Source organism: Colletes gigas, unplaced genomic scaffold, assembly GCF_013123115.1.
Source record: "Colletes gigas isolate AHSC1104 unplaced genomic scaffold, ASM1312311v1 Colletes_gigas_Sc00028, whole genome shotgun sequence".
Classification (NCBI taxonomy): domain Eukaryota; kingdom Metazoa; phylum Arthropoda; class Insecta; order Hymenoptera; family Colletidae; genus Colletes; species Colletes gigas.
In genome coordinates, this window is record NW_025106657.1 from 1,830,783 (window position 1) to 1,852,562 (window position 21,780).

At 32.2% G+C, this 21,780-nt stretch overlaps 3 protein-coding genes and 1 long non-coding RNA gene across 5 annotated transcripts; 2 read left to right on the forward strand and 2 right to left on the reverse strand.

Annotated features, from left to right (window-relative positions):
* Positions 1 to 1,123: 1,123 nt before the first annotated feature.
* LOC122401823 (fatty acyl-CoA reductase 1) lies at positions 1,124 to 14,167 on the forward strand. Of its 2 annotated transcripts, XM_043404202.1 has the most exons (9): positions 1,127 to 1,379; positions 6,673 to 6,927; positions 11,018 to 11,181; positions 11,255 to 11,390; positions 12,486 to 12,685; positions 12,761 to 13,013; positions 13,091 to 13,281; positions 13,402 to 13,659; positions 13,744 to 14,167. In XM_043404202.1, exons 2-9 carry the CDS (start codon positions 6,697 to 6,699, stop codon positions 13,877 to 13,879), a joined length of 1,569 nt encoding a protein of 522 aa, XP_043260137.1. In that variant the 5' UTR covers positions 1,127 to 1,379; positions 6,673 to 6,696; the 3' UTR covers positions 13,880 to 14,167. The 2 variants fall into 2 exon arrangements, with proteins under 2 accessions (XP_043260138.1, XP_043260137.1); XM_043404203.1 differs by lacking the exon at positions 13,744 to 14,167 and having other exon boundaries at positions 1,124 to 1,379; positions 13,377 to 13,503.
* On the reverse strand, positions 11,411 to 12,821 carry LOC122401825. Its single transcript, XR_006259464.1, has 3 exons — positions 12,778 to 12,821; positions 12,615 to 12,703; positions 11,411 to 11,697 (listed from the first exon to the last, which is right to left on the reverse strand). It is a non-coding gene; the product is annotated as an uncharacterized LOC122401825 (long non-coding RNA).
* A 149-nt stretch (positions 14,168 to 14,316) lies between the features above and the next one.
* On the reverse strand, positions 14,317 to 16,303 carry LOC122401824 (40S ribosomal protein S3a). The gene is made up of 5 exons (XM_043404205.1): positions 16,189 to 16,303; positions 15,675 to 15,778; positions 15,116 to 15,438; positions 14,588 to 14,749; positions 14,317 to 14,531 (listed from the first exon to the last, which is right to left on the reverse strand). The coding sequence occupies exons 1-5, from the start codon at positions 16,248 to 16,250 to the stop codon at positions 14,379 to 14,381; spliced, it is 804 nt and encodes a 267-aa protein (XP_043260140.1). The 5' UTR covers positions 16,251 to 16,303; the 3' UTR covers positions 14,317 to 14,378.
* A 1,551-nt stretch (positions 16,304 to 17,854) lies between these two features.
* LOC122401795 (transmembrane protein 185A) lies at positions 17,855 to 21,758 on the forward strand. Its single transcript, XM_043404151.1, has 6 exons — positions 17,855 to 18,071; positions 18,710 to 19,055; positions 19,130 to 19,429; positions 19,505 to 19,628; positions 19,729 to 19,953; positions 20,017 to 21,758. Exons 1-5 carry the CDS (start codon positions 18,034 to 18,036, stop codon positions 19,938 to 19,940), a joined length of 1,020 nt encoding a protein of 339 aa, XP_043260086.1. The 5' UTR covers positions 17,855 to 18,033; the 3' UTR covers positions 19,941 to 19,953; positions 20,017 to 21,758.
* The last annotated feature ends 22 nt before the right edge of the window (positions 21,759 to 21,780 follow it).

The following is a 21,780-nucleotide window of genomic DNA, read 5'->3' on the forward strand; positions in this document are numbered from 1 at the left end:
ATTTTTGGCCTCAGATTATATTTTCAGTAATGATTTTTTTTCTCGAAAATGTGTAGAATTTCGAGGATATGTCTTTTGACCAAAAATAATTGTAATTGACCCTTGCAAGTGAAAATAATTTTTTTAGAACGATTTGAAATTTTTTAATTTTCTCGAAAAATTTCACACCTTCTCGAATTTTTTCCCCGAAAGTGGGTAGGATTTCGCAGGTATGTGTATTGACCAACTAAAAATAATTTTTTCAGAATGATTTGAAAGTTTTCAATTTCGTCGAAAAATTTAGACAGCACCCCCTGTCGATTTTTCTTAAAAATTCGTTTTTCATTTTTGTAATTTTGTTTGACGCGCTATGGAAATATTGTCTAATACTTTTTTGTAGGTATCCATGAGCTCTAGTTCAGAAAAAAGTTTCATTAAAATATATTCATTATTGTAGGAGATATGGCTGTTTGAAAATTGGACCATTTTTATGGAGTTTTTCTAACTTTACGGTGTCAACGAACAACTTTTTCAATATTTTTAGAACCTCTACATATTCTCCATTAAAATACGCGTCGTTTGCTTTTTGAAACATTAAAATCCTTCAATCCGTTTAGAAGTTATGATGTTTTAAAGATTCGCATGAACATTCGGACTGACATTTCTGGCCAGAAATGATATTTTCGGTAAAGAATTTTTTTCTCGAAACTGAGTAGGATTTCGGGGGTGTGTCTATTGACCAAAAATTATTGTAATTGACCCTTGCAACCAAAAATAATTTTTTTTAGAACGAATTGAAATTTTTTTTTCGTCGAAAAATGGCAGCCGCTACCCCCTGTCAATTTTTCCTAAAAATTCGTTTTTCATTTTTAATAAATTTTTTTGACATCCTACGGAAATTTTGTTTAGTATTTTTTTGTAGGTGTCCATGAGCTCTACTTCCATACATTCTTCAAAATGTTTACTTCGTTAAAATTACAAGCGAGAAGCAATTCTTTTTTTACTCGAGTGGGAGAAACATGAGCCAAATAGACAAATACAAAAATTTATAAACTCACTAGCAATTATACTTTGTTATAATATATAATACTTGGATAAATCCTTAAAAATGTATGCTGTATCGAAATTAAAAGACGGGGGGATTCTTTAAAGTACGAGTGGGGGGAGACATGAATCAGACGGAGCAAGGTATACGGACCTGCACCGGTGACGATGATCGTCCAGGAAAATATTGGGCTAGCGTTATGCTTTCTCAGTTTGTAACAGGCTCACCATCGGAGCAAGAACGATAGTCTCTAGCCGGTCACTGTTACTAACAGTCGTGCTTTCTTTGGCCGTATCTGCCAGTAGTGATTTTGCATTTCGGATAAAACGAAGGAAGAAGGATTTTCTTCAATCTTGTAAGTGTTTACGCTCCAACCAATTTTTATTATTTTCCTTTTTAATCTCTTTGTGAACATTTACTTCTCGAATCATACTCGTGTGTTCGACGTATCTTGAACACTATGTGTTAATTTCGTATCGTTTAAATACATCTTTGCAATTTGTGTTTCGAACAATATGTGTCGCGAGAAAATCTCATTTTATCGAGCAAGTGTTTCAAGTGCGGCATATCTGAATTTTTCAGTGTTTGCAACATTGTCATACTTTTCAATTTACCAGTTGATTTACTTGCTTTGATGCGTATAATATGTATAAATACTATTTTCGAATCGAAGTTACTCGCTGTAAACCAGTTTCATGTTACCACAAGAAAGCTTTGGAAACAAGTAGTTTTCTAACAAATACTCGTTTCGAATACTTAAAAATGCGTACAACGCGCGTTCCAATATTTAAATAAATTTACAATTACGATAATTAATTTTGACGTTCGGTTCACAAAATTGTCTTTTGTAAAATGCATGACAAATTATTTAGAATTAGGAACACCAAACTTTCTAATTGAAGCAATAGATTAACGTAATAGTAACCAGGATTTTCCGATATATAATACGATGATTCAATATATTGTTTGGTATTAAACTAATAGACAAATGCTCAACGTAATATTGAATATAAGTATTGCTAGATAAATACCGAATACTGAATATCAAATACCAAGTATTAAATACTCTATACTGAGTACCTAATGTAAACATTGAATAGTTCTCTTATTTTAACTCTTCAAAAAATGGGTCATGTTTGTGGTTTTCTTTAGAGAAAGTATAAACCAGACCTTCCTTGAAGTTTTCAACTGGTTTTGTCGGTTACTTAACAAGGTTCTATAATTTTTATACAAGAAAAAGAGCTACCTATAATGGTATCTGTACGCTCCGATGCATAACACGATGAGAAAAAACGTGGCTTCATTACGTGCACTTTCACGTTTCGAAAAATGCCCTGAACTGACGTTGAATTATATCATATACGAGATTCTTGAAACACTGAATTTATTATGAGAAAAAAGTAAAATTTTTCAAAACGACACACGCTTGAAAGGAAAACTTTTAATTCGATGACCATTTTGTAACGTTCTTGAATTTTTGTATAAAGCTACATTTTCTAATTTTTGAATTTTATCCAGTTTCAATATCCGCGTAAAAGTGTTTCCTTCGATGATATCGAAATTCGATGTCGGTTAGTTTCTAAAATATCGTGCACACCACTTTAACACTAGAACTACCGACAACTATAGTGTATTTATTTGTACCAAAAGAAATTAAAACTTTTTTGTACTAAAAAGAAATAAATGTTTATTCATTTTCTTATAAAAAGTTACGATAAATTTTCGAAAATCCAGTTGAATAACTCTTTCACAATTTTTATTAGAAACTACGAATGGATCATTTTGACCACTTTGGTAGTTCTAGTGTTGATAAACAGTAAACTAAAAAAAGAGTATTTAAGAATTTGCAAGGGAAAATTGCTTCCTCAAAAAATTAATTAACAGTTATGAATTAAAAAAATTATTTCATCCTTCAAATAGTAGTGTCGAAAACGTGAAATTTCGAAATGTTGAGAATTTACACGTGAAATACGATGGGGATAAGAAGTAAAGTAAAAGTGACCTACTACTCTCCTATCGCAAAGATCTCTTACAATATCTCGAGTTATGCTACTGTCATTCGCGTTTCTTTGTCAACGCTATATTACGTTCCTCGTATTCCCGTAAAAATTGTTGCAACATACACACGCAATATTTTCTTGACCGTAACATTTTTTCTTATAAATAGATTCTATCCCATAAAAAGATTTCTATTATTTTGAAAACTATTCTCAGTCTCCTAATTAATTTTAATACATTCTTGAAAATCTCTCTAAAATTGTGTAACGTGAGAAAACATGTCACAGACGTTAAAAAAAAAATAGATTTTTTAATTCAGTCGTACAAGCAAATTAAGGAAATTAAATTTAAGTTCGAGTTATTTATTTATAAAAATTAAAGGTAAATGGAACACTGAATTATTTACCTTACGAATACCCATAAAAAAGTGTTGATGTAATGAAGTATACAAGAAAAAAAAGTACAAGTATGCAAGAAATTTAAATTGTACACTATGAACTATTATTAAAAAACTTATTAAAGGTTATCTTTACATTTTCATATAATATATTTTATACGTTTATATGATACGTATTTTCTTAGTTTTGTTTTCAGACTAAAAATCACTCGAACTCGAGTCAAAGTATTGAAATTAAATTTAATTTCTTCAATTTGTTTGTAATAAAACTGATTAAAAAGTTTCTGGAATATTAAAGTTTAAGCAAGAGATCGGTAAAATTTTATTTGAATAACAGATAACTAATAAGAGCAACGATTCGATCGAACAGTTAAATTTTTATGGGTTCATTGTAAAATATTTCTGTTTATAATTGCAATTTGTATTTTTATTCAACTATTATAATACTTACTATATTACTTATTTAACTAAATAACATTTTATTATTTTAAATACTCGAAAGTTTGTATTTAAATAAGAATTTTATCTATCTCTGAATTGAGCTTTGCGACCACATTAAAAAATTGTGACGTTTAATAAAAAATAATAGACTGCTGACTGTTAAACCCCAATTTGCGGCTTTTGCGGCTTACTCTTGAGTGAAAAATTAATGGCATACGTAAATTAAATGTTTCTACTTTTCCACAATTATAAATATTTAGTATTCGAGTTAAACACAAAAATGCTACTTGTTAGGAAAGCTTAATTTTACAGCCATGTTTAATTATGAACATTATTGTTTTCTACAATATTCCTCTTTTGTACCTGTAGTATAAATACTTGTTTTAAAGCAAAAATTGGAACCTTTTTCCGTTTACATATTTCTTTGTTCTTAGATAATTTGATAAACGTAAATAAAAAAATCGATCTTATCTAATAGAAAATACAATCCAATAAAAACTTTATACTTTTTGCAATGTTTCTATATGTATGTATATCTATCTTCTCAACAATAAAATTTATAATGGTTCTAATATCTTTCAATAACACATTTACTATTATGCAGTAAGCCCTTGACATTTGTTCAGATTATAGTGTGAAACATAGAACTAATCAATAATGGTGTACCTGTTATTTTACAGCATTCCTAATTAAAGTAGAGTTACAATTTCACTATTTTTACTATTGTAAACAATATTGCACTACGTTATAAATTTAAAATGCCGGTTACCAGCGACCACCATGACAGCCAACGCGTTAATGATTCCAATTCGAATTATTAATAAAAATTACAACGTACAATAATTTCTAATTTCCAATTAGATTGTTTTACCATCTGCAGTTAAATTATCGACCGTTTGTAATAGTCAGTCCTAACCAATGACTATTTGACTTGAACAATTTGCGAAATTTATGTAATTACACAAAAGTAAGCGAACATGTTATTTCTTTATATTGTTTTCTATTTTTACGTGTTACAAATTTATTGAGTCTAACTATCGTTTAGATGCATCAAGGTTATATTATTATACTATTATAGTATAATGTTTATCCTGAACATTACCTGGACATTTTTATTTCAGTACCAAGTTTAATTCGAATAGATTTCTGAAAATAAACGCATACTGTATATTAACTATATTTTGAACGTCAGCTGTTTCCATTAACAACTTGATAAATTTATAGTTACTCTTGTATGTCTGTATCCCCGTTTACTTGCATCGTGCAAGTTGAAATGCAATACACGTACATTTTTGAGGTCGTTTGCGAAGAACAGTCATGCTGTACATGCACACTTTGTACGGAAAGCCTTAAAAGTGTTTCCTTGATATGCAAAGTGCATACCTCGACGCATTCTTTTTTTTTCCTTTTGCGTACACTGACGAGATTCGCGTACATTGGCGAACAGTGCTACAAATAAACGGAGAAAACATCGTAAATTGCAACGTCTGTCTGCATCATTGCGTTTGCCTCGGCTGGACCTCGACCGTTCTCCGCTTTAATCGCGATACTGATACTATTCGCGTTCGAGCAATTAGCGACAACAATTATCTCGACGTTCTCATCAACTACGCGAATCCAAACTGTTCAACATCCGTACTACTTTCATAGATCGTGTCAAATATTTTGGTTACTTCCTACAAAAATAGACTCGATCAACATCAAAAGAATGCAAGGCACTGTTTAACAGGTGTTGTAATTTTGATTTAAATTCCTCGATGTACGAAATATCATCAAATGAATTATGAATGTTTGAAAAAAAAAGAAACGAATGGTTTTTGAAAGTATGTATGTCTTTCGAAACTACGAATTTCATTTAAATTCATAAATACAACGAGTGTCATTTACCGAATTAGAAAATCATATCTATAATAATATAAGAAAGATAAATCTCTATTGTGATATACAAATGACGACTAACGAAAGCATTGTCGCATTTATTTAAAAAAAATATAATATTTATATATTGATGTGTGTCTAATTCAATGATTGCGCTCGAGAATTTACGAGATTCATTTACATATTCATGTCCGTCTATGATAATGATTGTGCTCGAAGATTTGTGAGATTTTTAAAGAAATTTCCATTTTCGTATCTCTGGAAAGCAATTTTCAAATATTTCGAAATTCCCGAGTAAGTTTCTTGCAATCTGGAACATTGTAGAAATTATATAACAAGTTACGCAGCAAATTAATAAATTAATACACACGCCTATTGTGGCAAATGTAAAACCAGTCGACGATAATTTTCGATGACTGAGGGAATCAATATTTATGAGACGTTAAGTAAAATATCTTTAAATATAAAAGTGGTAATGAAGACATTATTTTTCATAAAATCGGGAGTAATAGAAAACTATCAAAATAATTTCTGTATTAAGAAGCTATGTATTGTGTATACAGGGTGTTTGGCCAACCCTGGGAAAAATTTTAATGGGAGATTCTAGAGGCCAAAATAAGACGAAAATCAAGAATACCAATTCGTTGATTGAGGCCTCGTTAAAAAGTTATTAACGTTTAAAGTTCCGCCTGTAGAACGGCAATCTGCGAACAGCTGCGTGCTTCAAACTTCAAACGTTAATAACTTTTTAACGAAGCCTCAATCGACAAATTGGTATTCTTGATTTTCGTCTTATTCTGACCTCTAGAATCTCCCATTACAATTTTTCCCAGGGTTGGTCGAACACCCTGTATACATATAATCGTTATGCCCGGTACAAATTATTCACAAATGAGCTACAACTGGAGTAAACTAAAAGGTGTCACTTTTTTAGTTTCATAAAGTTGGGCAAGAGTCCATGACAGTAACAAAAGTGGAAACAAATATGGAGGTGGAGATTCCAGACAGAATAGCACTGACGTTCAAGGATCAAAATATTTTGATCACCGGTGGTACCGGATTTTTAGGAAAAGTTATCATCGAGAAATTTCTTCGATGTCTGTCAAATACGGAACAAATTTACGTGCTCGTCAGACCAAAGAAGGGAAAAGACCCGAATGATCGGCTGGAAGAAATTTTCAACTCGGCGGTAAGTGATTCGCGCGATTTTCAAAAAGTCTTTCAATGATTTAACAGTAATTTAAGTGACAAAGGTAAAATCGGCTGAATACCAAAACTAAATTATAAACTGTAAATGAAGTTCTATATATTTCATTTTAGGTGACAATTATTTAATCTTACTTGAAAATTGTTTAAATCGATAAAATACAAAATAACGTTTCGACTATGTACTTTAATAACATTTTCCCATTTTCTTTTTTGAAAATATAAGCGACGAGTCAAATGGTAAAAATGTTATCGAAACTTTGGTATTTGTATAATCCGTTGTAGTCGATCAAACTGAAGAATTTTTTAACTCCAAAGTTTATTAAAATTCCTTTTCTATGAAAATGCTTTTATACATTCGAAGTATTTTATACAGAATTTTCTAGTTTAATTTATAGAAAAGCCAAACGGAAAACCTACATTATGTAACTACGAAGAAAAAGCATTTGAAGTACTCGCGTATGTGTAAACAGGTTTGTTACGTGAACCTTTTTCTGTTTAGAGGAATTATTCTTGGCCTAATTTCTACAGGAAAGTATTTGAGAGAAAGGTGAATACTACGAGCAATGTTAAATACTGGAGGAATTCGAATATCAACGAAAAATGTCTGATTATTAAGTCACAAAAATGATAACAATCCACTTTCTTAAATATACATTACGAGTATTTAATAGCTATGTCATCATATAAAAGATTTTTAACTTATGATACTTCACGCGATATGTACAGAGAAAGTGTAATTACCAGGGTCAAATTAAGGTCTTCGAGGCCCAGGGCTGAGAAACGTGCCCTCTTGATTTGTACATATTTGTAAATTAGAAAGTATCACCTTTATACGTGTCTATGGCAATACTTTGAGTTCCATTAAGAAACAAATTTCACTTTTCAACGGGTTCCCAAAATTTAGCCAATTTAGACAAAATTCTTACTTAACATTTTAATAACAGAGAAATAAACACTTCAAAATTGCAATTACAGCTCGGTGACATTTTTCGATGACTCTATAACCTTTTTTTACTTCCACAAATCAAAGAAACCACTCCGATTATCTGAATTGACTATATTAATTTTTTCTAAATCGTCAAAATAACGTGTCTACAACTTTTGTATTCCATTGCATATATTGAATACAAATTTCTTTCGGCACCTGACACCAATAAAATTGATCGCTCCTGGATCTATGATATACATATAGAGTGTTCGGCCACCCACAAAAAAATTTTAATGGGAGATTCTAGAGGCCAAAATAAAACGAAAATCAAGGATACTAATTTGTTGATTGAGGCTTCGTTAAAAAGTTAGAGAAACATTTCCGGCCACACAGTATATTTTCGGTAAAGAATTTTTTTCTCGAAAGTACGTAGGATTTCGGGGGTATGTGTATTCACAAAAAATGATTGTAATTGACCCCCGCAATCAAAAATAATTTTTCCACAACAATTTAAAATTTTTAATTTTGTCGAAAAATTTGTCCACCTAATCGAATTTTTTTCTTGAAAGTGCGTAGGATTTCGAGGGTGTGTCTATTCACCAAAAATGAATGTAAGTGACGCCCTCAACTGAAAATAATTTTTCCAGAACGATTTGAAATTTTTTTTTTCGCCAAAAAATTTAGACACCTACCCCCGTTTTCCATTTTTAATAATTTTGTTTGACGCCCTACAGAAAAGTTGTCTAATACTTTTTTGTAGGTATCCGTGAGCTCTAGTCCAGAAAAAAGTTTCATTGAAATATATTCATTATTGTAGGAGATATGGCTGTTTGAAAATTGGACCATTTTTATGGAGTTTTAACGAACAGCTTTTTCAATATTTTTAGAATTTCTACATATTCTCCATTAAAATACGCGTCGTTTGCTTTTTGAAACATTAAAATCCTTCAATCCGATTTTCTCGCCCGTGAAATACGATTTCATGATACGCTATTAAGCATCAGCTTTTGCGATACGAAATTCTTGATCAATAGTGATATAACCTTTGGTATAAAGTAAAGAATTAAATTCGCCATTTTTACGGCGAAAGTACACCGCTCAGTTGCGTAATTACGTTATGGGACAAAAAAGCGTAGAACTGAGTCAAGGCCTCGCGTCTAACGAGGATGGCGAACAATATTATCATCACTATGGAGTCTCGAGCTCGGTGAAAGTTCTTACATCGCGTGTGGTGATGTGTTATGTCAGATCTGCTTAACCGGTAACAGCCAAACTCACAAAGAAATCGAAAAAATCTCCATGTATTAAATTGATTGCAAACGTGTAGCACAATGAAGCAATTTATACGGTAAAATATGATTAACTTATTGTTCAATGAAAGCACGTTAATTTATTTTGTAATAATAGACTCTTTGCAATTCTATTAACACAGACGAGATACACGAGTAGACCTTTCACCCGATGTATTTTTTCAGCCCATTTTTCTGAGGTCTCGAGACCCCATTACCATTTTTACCATTATCAGTGTTAAGTGTGAGTAAAATGCGACACGAACCGAGCATTGAACGTTTCGAATAATTAACATCGTCCGTGTAACTCAAACAATTCAACTAGCTTAAATTACCATACGAATGACCGAATTTTTCTTGGTATTGTTCATTCGTTTCGATTACTCGAATTAAAAATTCTAGACCTTTACCGATTCTGAGAACCAAAGTACAGCGTCAAACGACACGTGTGTCGAAACGCGGACGCGGGATGCAAATGACTCTGCCAGAAGAGGATGAATTACAACACACGGCATGAAAGAAAGTCAAACAGGTCAATCCACGACATCTTATGAATCATTTAACAAGGAAAAATGATTCTTACAATTTCTGCAATTTCCGTAAATTATCAGACATAATTTGTAGAACAGTGCTCCACAAATTAATTTCCTTTTCCTGTTTTGCAATATGCATTATGTGATTTTTATAACGCTCCATTCCCCTAACACGAATCTGGAAACGGAATTGCTGTATCAGCCTCGGTTTTCGAAAAATACGAGTTTTTGTAAAAACACCCAATTTTTGGCAAAAATGAGATATTACGCGAAAACTAAACACATCAGAAAATTCCACTTTGTCTTAAAAGATAGAGAAAAGATTCCTGAATATGCTAACATTAATAGTTATATTTTTGCTTAATTACGAAAAATTCTTTACCTGACACAAAAAGAAAGAAAAATACACATGCTAGAAAGTCCCATCTTAATAGGTAAAAGACTGTTTTTTGAATATGCAAATGTATATTTTTATTACATTACGTGGTTATTATAACAAATATGTACACTTGTATATTCAGAAAACACTCTTCTATCTTTTGAGATTAAATTGAACTCTCTAACGTTTTTAATTTTCATGTCTCATTCTTTTTAATTTTCATATCTCATTCTTGTCCAAGATCACCCGGTGAATATTGCAAAATAAATTAGCCAATGTTGTCGAGCAAACAATTTACGTCATCGATTATCCTACGAACAACATCGTAATTATTCCTGTGACATATTTTGCAGGGCATCTCACGATATTTGCAACTATTTGCTCTACATTTTCAAATCAAAGGTGTATAACACTACACATACACGTAAACGATACAAACATTTCGTAAAACATTATAAAAACATATATAAAACATGGAAGTATGTCTCACGTTTGATTTCCTTTCTTTCAACGCTGAGTCATTGCCGTTTGTAACAGCATCTATTAGAAACTCGGGAAAAGCGAAAAAACAAGTTTGTTGATCGGTCACATTACCACGTAATACGCGGTAATCGCGACCTGTGTACGTACTAAAGCTAATGTTCCTTATTCATTCAATGGTTTCTCGATTTACTACAGAGAATCTTTAACATAATTATAAATATTGTTACATTGCTCGTAGATGTCCTTACTAAAACTTCCAAGTATTTTAAAATAATCGTAGATCTACATATGTATGTATACCCAGACCTAACAATTGACCTGGCTATCGTAACAATTATCAAGAAGTATTTAACTAAATACACACGTAGTCGTGAGCGTATACAACTTATACGCAATAATGACGTAATGTATCAAATGTTCAGTGATCAGCAACATCATTTAGGAATCGTTCGTTTTAGCTATTTGAAAAAGTTAAAGAGCAAAAAGGATTAACAGCGCTTCAGAAAGCAGTGACAGTCATAAACGGGGATGTATCGTTGCCAGGTCTTGGACTTTCGGCGGAAGACAGGAAAACACTTTGTGAAAAGATTAACATTGTGTACCACGCGGCTGCCACCGTTCGGTAATTTAGTACAACATACTGTAAAACATAATTGAAAACTATTTTACTGAATTTAACCGTCGAATTTTTTCAGATTCGATGAGCTATTGAAGAGAGCAGTTCTGTTGAACACACGTGGCACGAAACAGATGCTGGACCTGGCCAAAGAAATGAAACAATTAAAACTGTTTGCTTATATTAGCACTGCGTATTGCCACCTTGAAGAAAAAGTACAGTAATTTGTGTCGTGATTACGGTAGTGCTTTGGATATTGGGCGATATTTGGGACCGAAACTGGCCAAAGTTGAAGGGGGTAGATTCTTCAAGAAATCCTGTGTATCTCTTTCTTTCAAAGAATGCATCGATATCTCATAATAGATTAAAATACATATACATACTTGGCTACTGGGACAAACGAAAAGCCAGTTCCAAGAATTAGTGGTTACAGCAACCGGCCAATTTCCAAGACATCACTGTAACCCTTATCGGACGACAGAGCTTCGGAACTGATTTACATCAAAACGTTGCGCCTACAATCTTGAAATAAAAAGACATTTTATCATACAAAACATACATTTTAACATCTTCCATTACAATTTAACACTAGAACTACCAAACCAGTCAAAATCACCCATTCGTAATTTCTAATAAAACTTGTAAAAAATTTACTCGACTGAATTTTTGAAATCGTAATTTTCTATAAGAGAATATATAAACACTTATTTTCATTAAATTATATATTTCTTTCCGGATCTATCGTTTCAATTTCTTTGGTACAAATAAACACACTATAATTGTCGGTAGTTCTAGTGTTAAATATTCGAGCTTCTATTATGTATTTATATGTTGTCAATATACTCGACGGTTCCGAGCTCCGAGTATTTACCAAAAAATACTATGTACAGAGTGTTTGGTCGCCCCTGGGAAAAATTTTAATGGGAGATTCTAGAGGCCAAAATAAGACGAAAATGAAGAATACCAATTTGTTCATTGAAGTTTCGTTAAAAAGTTATTAACGTTTAAAGTCGCGCCTGTAGAACGGCAATCTGCGAACAGCTGCGTGCTTTAAACTTCAAACGTTAATAACTTTTTAACGAAGCCTCAATCAACGAATTGGTATTCTTGATTTTTGTCTTATTTTGGTCTCTAGAATCCCCCATTAAAATTTTTCCCAGGTGTGGCCGAACATCCTGTATAAGAATTCATAGATAGACTTCTGTTCTCTAGAAAAGCGGTCTGAACCACTATTTATGTTGTAAAACCTTGCTACGTCGTGAAAATTCACTAAACCAAAACAATGAGCCCTGACTTATAATTTCTTTTAGATCTTAGGAGAAAAACCGTATCCCCCGCCAGCAGATCCCCACAAAATAATCAAATGTGTAGAATGGATGGATGATAATGTCGTTGAAGCTATGACAGATAAAATTTTAGGAAACTATCCAAATACATACGCTTTCACTAAAGCCTTATCCGAAGGTCTCGTCGAAGAAGCGATGCCACAGATTCCAGCAATTATACTGAGGTAGATAAAATTCATCGACTGCTGTGAAAATTGTAAGACTGTTTAATTGTAGAAAAATGACATTTTTAATCTTAGACCGAGCATAGTTATACCTGTGTGGAAAGAACCTGTACCGGGGTGGACAGATAACATAAATGGGCCAACGGGACTTTTAATCGGTGCTGGAAAAGGCGTAATTCGAACAATGTACTGTAACGAAAATAGTTATGCCGACTATCTACCAGTCGACATTGCTGTAAACGCTATTTTGGCCAGTTCCTGGAATTTTATTTACCATAAAGATCATGAAAAAAGAGTTTACAACCTTACGAGTAGCAACGAATTCAAGGTGTATTTCTAAACTATTTCTCAACTATTTTCACGTGTTTTTTTAATGTCGAAGTAATTTTAACGTGATAATTTTAGGTGTCGTGGGCAGAAATTATTGCGCGCGGTCGAAAAATAACAGAAAAAGTACCCTTGAATGGTATCGTCTGGTATCCGGGCGGCAGTATGAAAAAGTCACGACTTCTGCACAATATATGCGTTCTACTTTTTCACATGATACCTGCCTATTTCTTAGATTCGCTTATTTTTCTTGCAGGCTACAAACCGATGTAAGTACACCTACGATCCCTTAAACCGTACCTTAATTTATTCATCTATAGAAAATAAACGATTTCAAAATCAAAATAATTTAACGATATTAAAGGATATAAAAATCTTACTATACACAGTATGTGTCGTGTGCAACGTCGGATACAAAAAGGTTTTGAAGTCTTTGAGTATTATGCTAACAATCAATGGGACTTTGAAAATTCAAACATAACCGTAGTGAGAGAACTATTTAATCCGGTGGAGTATGAAAAGTACCAATTACATGGGAACGACATGGATATAGACGCGTACTTCGAAACGTGTATACGAGCCGCAAGAGTTTTCATCCTAAATGAACTTCCGGAAACCTTACCAGCTGCTCGGAGGCATTTAAGAGTGTAAGTATTTCAATGGAAGTTTTGCCAAGTCAATATGTATACTACTAACACATCAAATTCTCATACGCTTTATTTTTGTTACAGTATGTACTGGGTTGACGTACTTACAAAGATACTTTTCTTCGTATTGTTGTTTTTCATGTTGGCATCCTGGAATAACAGTTTCAAAGCACTACTAGTACAGTGCTGGTCGCTCGCTACCCGAGCATTGTCGCACTAACTATTCGTTACAGTAATGCCTTGGAAATTGGCCGACGTTCGGGACCGTTCAGACTGCGAATGAGACAGAGATGCACAATACGGCACATCGATATCTCGCAGATTTAAAAACATAAACATACTTGGCCGCCAGGGCAAGCGGAAAGCCAGCTCCAAGAACTGGTGGGGATAGCAACCGACCAATTTTGAAGGCATCACTGTACTTAGTTTGTAACACTTTTAGTACCTTCACATTATAATATGACCAAATAAACTACGAATTCTTTTGTTAGCAATTACTAGCTTGTTTGTATTAATTGAGTGTTGCCGATGTGTTGTATTATACGAAAATAATGTTTTCAATAATAAATCTTTATAGTTATATTAATCATCGAAAAAAATGTTTAAACCTTCTTAACTAAAATAAATAAGCAGGTAAACGAAGAAAATAAAGCTGAAAACAGTTTTTCCGCCGTCACGTGACATTTATTTATATCAAATAGTGAAAGAGAATTACCACCTTAAACAGATTCCTGTACAGGTGGTTCATAGCCTTCTGGTCTGTCAACCTTCGAGCCACTTTCTCCTACTTCTTCGCTTTTGCTACCTCCGCCGTCGCCGTGGAGATCCAACAGTTTACTCAGTTCGAAACGTGGTTTTTTCAATACTTTGACCTACAAAACATTACAACCATTATTAAGAACGCTTTTACTATGGTTACTGTACATACCTTACGAATATACACATCGTGAAGTGGATAAATTCCTTGTGAGGCCTTTTCAATGTCTTTGGCCGTAGCGTCTGGTAAAAGTTTACTGACAACACCTTTCAAATCACTTTTTGTAACATCATTTGTGATTGTGTCTACCATCTTTTGTCTAATTTTTTTAACCTAAACATAAAAAGAAAGGATTATGTTATAGAATATTCTGACAGAGTCTTATACTTGTTTTGCTACAAAACACTCTATGACGCCCTCTTTGCTTTTTTACATACGTCAAAGGCACTCAAATTTCTAAGGTCGGTAATATAGTGAATAACCCTTTTTTTATACGTTAAATAAACTACGATTATACATAACGATTACAATTGTTGCAACACCATATATCATTACTCCTTCTTACAGAAATAATGTGGTAAGCGAGTGCATATTTCTCTATGCAACTCATGTATCACAAAAAATATGAATATAATTTCAATGGATGTTAGAGTTGCACGTATCAAAAATAAAATCTAATGAACCAATGTGATCACTAACCTGTGCGTGCTGAGCGTAACATGTCTTCCTAGTGCTCAGTTGGTCTTTATTCGTAAAACCAATGCAGAAAACTCTAAGGAGATAGCCATCAGTAGTTTTTACATCGACATTAGCTTCGATTAGAGTCTGCCACTTCTTAACCATGGATCTCAATTTGTCTGTTGTCAAATCCATGCCATGGAAGTTAGTCAAAACATTACGGTTTTGAACATCTTCTGCGATCAACCTAAATTTACGGAAAGATCTCTCTGCATCTCCATCGTTTTGTAAATCAGCCAAAGAGACTTCAAATACTCTATATTTCAGACCTTCAGAAGCGATTTCTGTAAAATAAAAAAGGTATTTAAATTTTTAATTGAAACTACAGGTAGTAAAAAAGATTTATAAAAAGATCGAAATTTGTAGCATAAGCTAATTTAAGTATTTCCATAAATGAAGAAACACCATGGTAAGGGTCTGCATTTCTCTATGTAACATAAAACGCCATATAAAGTATTGATATAACCTTTATGGAGCTGGAGTTACAAACCGTTTTTAAAGAATTTGCAAAATATCTTACTTGTTCCTTGGGTTCTGTTAACCAATGTTTTACCAACATGACGGTTGGTAAACATAGATGGTGCCTTAACATCGTACCAGTCCTTGCGGGTGAAAGGATCAACACTAACAAAAATATAATGAGGTTAACCCTTTCAATAATTAAGCTTAAAAATAGATGAAATGCACAATTTTATCTCATAGAAAAAAAAATTTAATTCAACGTATAAATTATGGAGCATGTTTCCGGTATTCATTACTTAATATTTAATTTCCTGTCAATGGTTAATTATAATCAGTAACTAATACTTCAAACATTACTTAAACTTCATTGTTACAATCGGAAGAAAATTTTTTCATTTGAATAGTATTGACAAAAGCAATGTACTAAACGTGGATTACATGCAAACATTCGAATGACAGGTTATTAGAATCTGTGTTAATATGACGCATCTTTCTACATCGGAGACAGGAAATTATATTATTAATATCATAAATGTCTAAAGTACGAACGAAGAATAGTATAATTTACTTACATCTTCTTCTTTACTCCCTTTTTACCACCTTTTGAAAGTCCCTTATTCTTACCCACCGCCATGATTAAAGTTACAAACGGAAAGAGGAACGTTCATTCCAAACCGGAAACACAAGGCGCCCTACTGTTTACCAGAATATACGTAAATGCTGATTGGCTGATACACATGTTACTATACTTCAATATCATTTTTAAAAGTGACTACTGTAATTTAAAATTCCATTACTCGTTACTTAAAAATAAAAATTTTCGAAATTATATAATATTAAATATAATATGTGTTACGTTATAGCCGTCTCCAGTGCTAGTAATGTTGTACGAGAAACAGTAAAACTGCGAGAGTCTGATTTTGCACTTGGCAAAAAAAGTACGTAATGTTTGTATAGCTTTGTCTATCTAGTGCAAAATCGAACTCTTGCAACTTTATCGCCTGTCGCTTAGCATGGTTAATACTGGAGTCGACTGTGGCATAACGTACAATTCGACTTGTTTAATTAAAGATTTTCAATAAATATTTAGACTGATATAATTTACAATCTATGCAATGTTCTATAAACAACACGAAAGTATTGCCAAATATTGTTCATTAGAATTTAATTTTTGGTTAGGGAACAGTAATTGGGTCTTTTACTCTGACAGAATTTAATCGAGTGAATTTCTTAATTATTGAATGTATGAATAAAAATAAAGTAGAGACATTGGATCGTAACAGATAAAAGAACACGTGCTTTTGATAAATGAATAATACAAACATAGCAATGAAATCATAGTTGATCGTTCAGATGACAGCAATTGGATCTTTTATCTTAAGTACATTACCTTTCACTTGTTATGTGTACTTTTGATAAAAGAATAACAGATTGATTATTATTTTTAAGAAGTAACTAATATAAATTTGTAATTTTAAAGAGTCGACTACGTTCTTTTAATAAATAGAAATTAATTCTGACTGAACCTATAAACAAATAGTTTGAATAGTAGTGTATACGAATGTTTTACATTGTACGAAGTTCATGATTCAAATTTTTGAAGACTAAGTAAAACCATTCTTACGAATATATGCGGTGTTTTTACACGAGTTATGTTCACAGAAAGTGTTGATATAATTGATCGAATTGCTTTTATTTTTATGGCCTTTGTCGGCACCTTCATAACGTTGCACATTAGGGTTAAAGATAAGAATTTTTTAAACTATTAGTTAATAAACAATGTATGCATTATCGTATACTTATACATCAATTCTAAGGAGCCTTATGTGAATCTATTAAGTTTTTTCATATTTACGTTTGTGCATTGTTTTAATAAACGATGTATATAACATTTCAGTTAGAAAATATGAAACTATTTTTAATAGAATACAAATTATTATGACATTAAATATATTAAATAAGAATAATTAAATTCTATTTGAGGGGGTCCAACAATAAATTTTGTATAGGATCTACGGAAAGATGAAATTTGAGAAGTAATGAGATAACGATTATATTATTATTTATCAGAAAATTGACCAGTGAAGCATATGTATATTATTAACCATTTTGTGTACCACAATTTGTACGAGAGTTTTTAATAGGTACGAAGTTTTCTATTAACGTTGAGTTACACTGACGTATCGAGTGTCGACAGCTGTTGGCCTTCGGCTGATTTCAGTGCAATTCGAATTTTCGCGTGCTGGACAGTGAGATTTATTTTTTCCTTTCAACGGAAATGCAGAGCTCACCGAACGTGTGCTTCCGCGATAAATTGTGTAGTAAATGAAACGATTCTCAGTGGGATGCGTGTATACGCGGCGGACATTGCGAAGATTTACGTCAAGTAGTTGGCCTACAAAACGTTTCTGATAATCATGAATTTACAAACACTCTTTCAAGACTTCAATCCAAGGTAAAACCTTGCGAGTGGGCTGCATGGATTTTCTTTTAAGCTACAAACGAAAAATGAATTACCACAGACTACTGAAATCTCATACTTATAGCAGTGTATAAAATAAAGAAAAAAATGAAAAATAATAAGCGTTATTTTGTATATACGGAAATTTTTATCATCGAGTGTTCGATTCAGTTTCCCTCACTTAAGTCGGCAACCTGATTTGATTAATGGATAAACCCTTCGATAATTGAATAAACATATCTTGCGATAGTGTAACTTTTCGTTCGAATTATATCTTCTAAACGGATTAGATGTTTATTTTAAACAAATACTCGCCGCTTTGTTCAGCACATTTGTCGTTGTTACGAGGTTATTGACCTTTGTCGTAAATGATCATAAGTATTAAATTAGTTTGAACACGTATCTATCAAAGATATATAGTCTACAATTAAAGTTGCGTAATTTAATTAACATTTTAAAATAGATTCAAGTAAGTCTTTATTGCTCCTTGTTCTTTTCTTTATTGTGATTTTCATACAATATTTAGTTTTCAGTATTTCAAATGGTTATTGATTTAAAAGTTTAATACAAATCTAACAAAGAGTTTTTATAAAAGAGTTGTATTACTAATTTTCTTTAAATCTTTATTTCAGCAAATTTCTAGTGCACTCTTGTTTGATGATATTTACATCCTTGTTTGCTCTTCGGCTGGATGGTTTTATAGAGTGGAGTTATTGGTCTGTGTTTACCCCAATATGGTTTTGGAAGAGCATGGTAATTTTGGGTGCTACTATTGGGAGTTATGTGTGGTGGAGACATCCGCACGCGAGGCTAGAAGGAGATGCCTATGTACATTACAAGGCAATGTTAATTACTTTGGCATTACATTTGATCCTGTTAATGTTTGAATTGTTAGTATGTGATAAATTAGAATCCGAAAGACACCTTTGGATACTTGTATTTATACCACTTATCTTCATCTCTATAGTGTCGATAGCTGTAAGTAAATTTTAATTACGTATTAAAATGATATGAATTAACTTTCAGAAAGTATAAATGTTTTATATTTTTAGGTATGTATTTGGGCTGCAAAACACGATCGTTCATTTGAACTTGAATTGTTTTGCGCAGTTAATGTATTACAATTCATTTTCTTGGCGTTAAGATTAGATGGTTTTATAACGTGGAGTTGGGAAGTAGTATTTGTGCCTCTTTGGGCACTACTATGCTTATCTCTAGTTGCTGTCCTATATGCCATAGTATTTGCCGCTGTTTTATTAAGAACTCCACAAATCAATGCCAGACAAAGGAGAACATCTCTAAATTCAGCATTGGCATACACATTTCTTGTGGTTCCAATTTTAGTGTTCCAAGTAAGAATTGTAATTTACATTAGATACAATGATAATTAATAAATATTATTAACAATATGTTCACATTGATCGTAGGTGTTGCTAGCTAACAAATTGGATGGAGATATTTCACTAAATTATACTACGGTAGCAATGCCGCTTTTAATATCTCATATAACACTTATTTTTATGTCTTTTGATGCAAAAGGTGGAAACAGATGTAAGAAAAAATTATTTAATTTCATAAAAAACCAATTTTTTGTAATAATAACAGTATCATATGTTAAGTATCGTTAATTAAACTTTGTTGTTAATTTTAGGGTGGTTTGGTATTAGGAAGGATTTTTGCCACTTTCTGTTAGGATTATGTCCACTACTTCAAGAATATGGTAATATTTCATACCAACCGAGGAGCGATCAGGATCAACCACCATCTGAACCAATGGTTTCGGAAAAAAATGAAAAACACGTTAAAAAAATTGACCTAACAAAGCCTGTTGTACCCATAATTTCTATCGATATGCCTGATTGACTGTTTTATTTAGGTATGTATAAGAAATTATAATTGAAATTCGTAAAAAGATAAAAAATATAATTCTCTATTGTAGGATCAATTCGGATATTTGAAATATTTTGATTGATATGACTGGGTAGTACCAAGAGCCATATTTTAATAAGTAACAAACAGGTGCGTATATAATAGCAAAATCTATTATAAAAAGAAAACTATTATTTTCAGTACGAAATGTCGTAATGGAAATCTTGTTATTGTTAAACTTATTGTGCGCCAAGGCAATCATAATAATTATATTATCCATTTTGTTCCTGGGGCTTAAAATTTTTACAATTTCTCTGTTTATCAAAGATGTTGATACAGAAAGTTGTGAAACTTTTTTAAAATCAATTACATAAACGAAGAGATATAAGACAATTAAATTTTAAATGCATCTAAACGAATGGCCCCTTGAGCAAATTTAGCAGTCGAAATGCTCAAAAAATATTATGTTTCTTAAAGCTGCATTAATTTTCTGTGTATCTAAACACTTCAGTCAGCACTGTACAACTGGAGGCCCACTAGCCATGCTTGGCTATTACGTTTATTCCATTGCCTTCATTCGTAACTTTATAGTTCATCTTGGAAGCTTTCCCCATCCCCACTTTCTTCTAAAGTGATGGTGAGGCAACCCTCGATCAGTGGTAATCGAAATACTTTGTTTGTATCGATGCATATAAAACGGAATGGAGCATAGCATGGAGAGCGGGCTAGTGATGGGGATGTCAGAGATATGTACCACAATTATACTACGTGGCTACTGAACCTGCCTGATGTTGTGCAGCCCTGATTTAAGTTATGCGTAGAGTAAGTAACCAAACCCGTCCATTTGTTTGATTGCTCCTTTTTAATGATACATATAAGGTAATTGCTGACCTATTTTGTTATGCCTGTTAATAGTAAACTTGCATACTGGTAGCATTAATATTACTTTGCCAAAAGTAGTGGTTATAGAGGATGGTGAACATGCCTAAGCTGGTGCTAAAAGTCAATGATACTTTAGACATGTTTTATATGTAGCTGTGAACTATGTTTAAAGTTTGTTTTAAACCTCGGTACAATGTGATCTGTATAGAGCTAAACTTGATTTATGTTGACTTATATTTTAAATTGATTTTCCTGCAACACATTATGAATCTAGTTGAAGCTTGTTAAGGAAAATCTTGATTGTAAATAGTACTCCACGTTTTAGCATCAAGTAGCTTTCTACAGATCACACTTGAGAGATATATAATATGTATAGTTAAGTCTCGATTAATATGTGATTATCTAATCTTCAATTAATACAAAAAGTTATAGGCACTAAATTATTTGTGCGAAAAAGTTGTATATACACATTGAAGATAAAAAAATATAAGATACGTTAATACTGTGAATAAATAATTATATATTGTATTTGTATTCGGTCTAAACATTTGTTTTTATCTCTTATAAAAACAAACTCTAGTATTGAACGAGACTTAACTGTATTGCTCATCTAGTACATTTAAAAGAATCACTGCAATTAATAAGCGAAGAGATTGTTAACAGAGGGACGATAATAAAATTACAAATTACATTATATTTTTACGTTCGTGAAAATGTTTTATGTGCTTCTGAGCCCTTTTAAAAATAATTTTTACTTTAATAGGAAAATTTACATCTGTGTTTGTAACAAGTATATTGATAACACAGATAATTAAGAACAAAAGCCATATATTTACATTAAAATAATTTTTCTACGTGTTCCTAAGATTTTTGCAATATTTTTCATTAAAATATTCATATTGATATTAATAAAGAGATAGTCATTTTGATGAGTGTGTCAAACGTGTTCAAA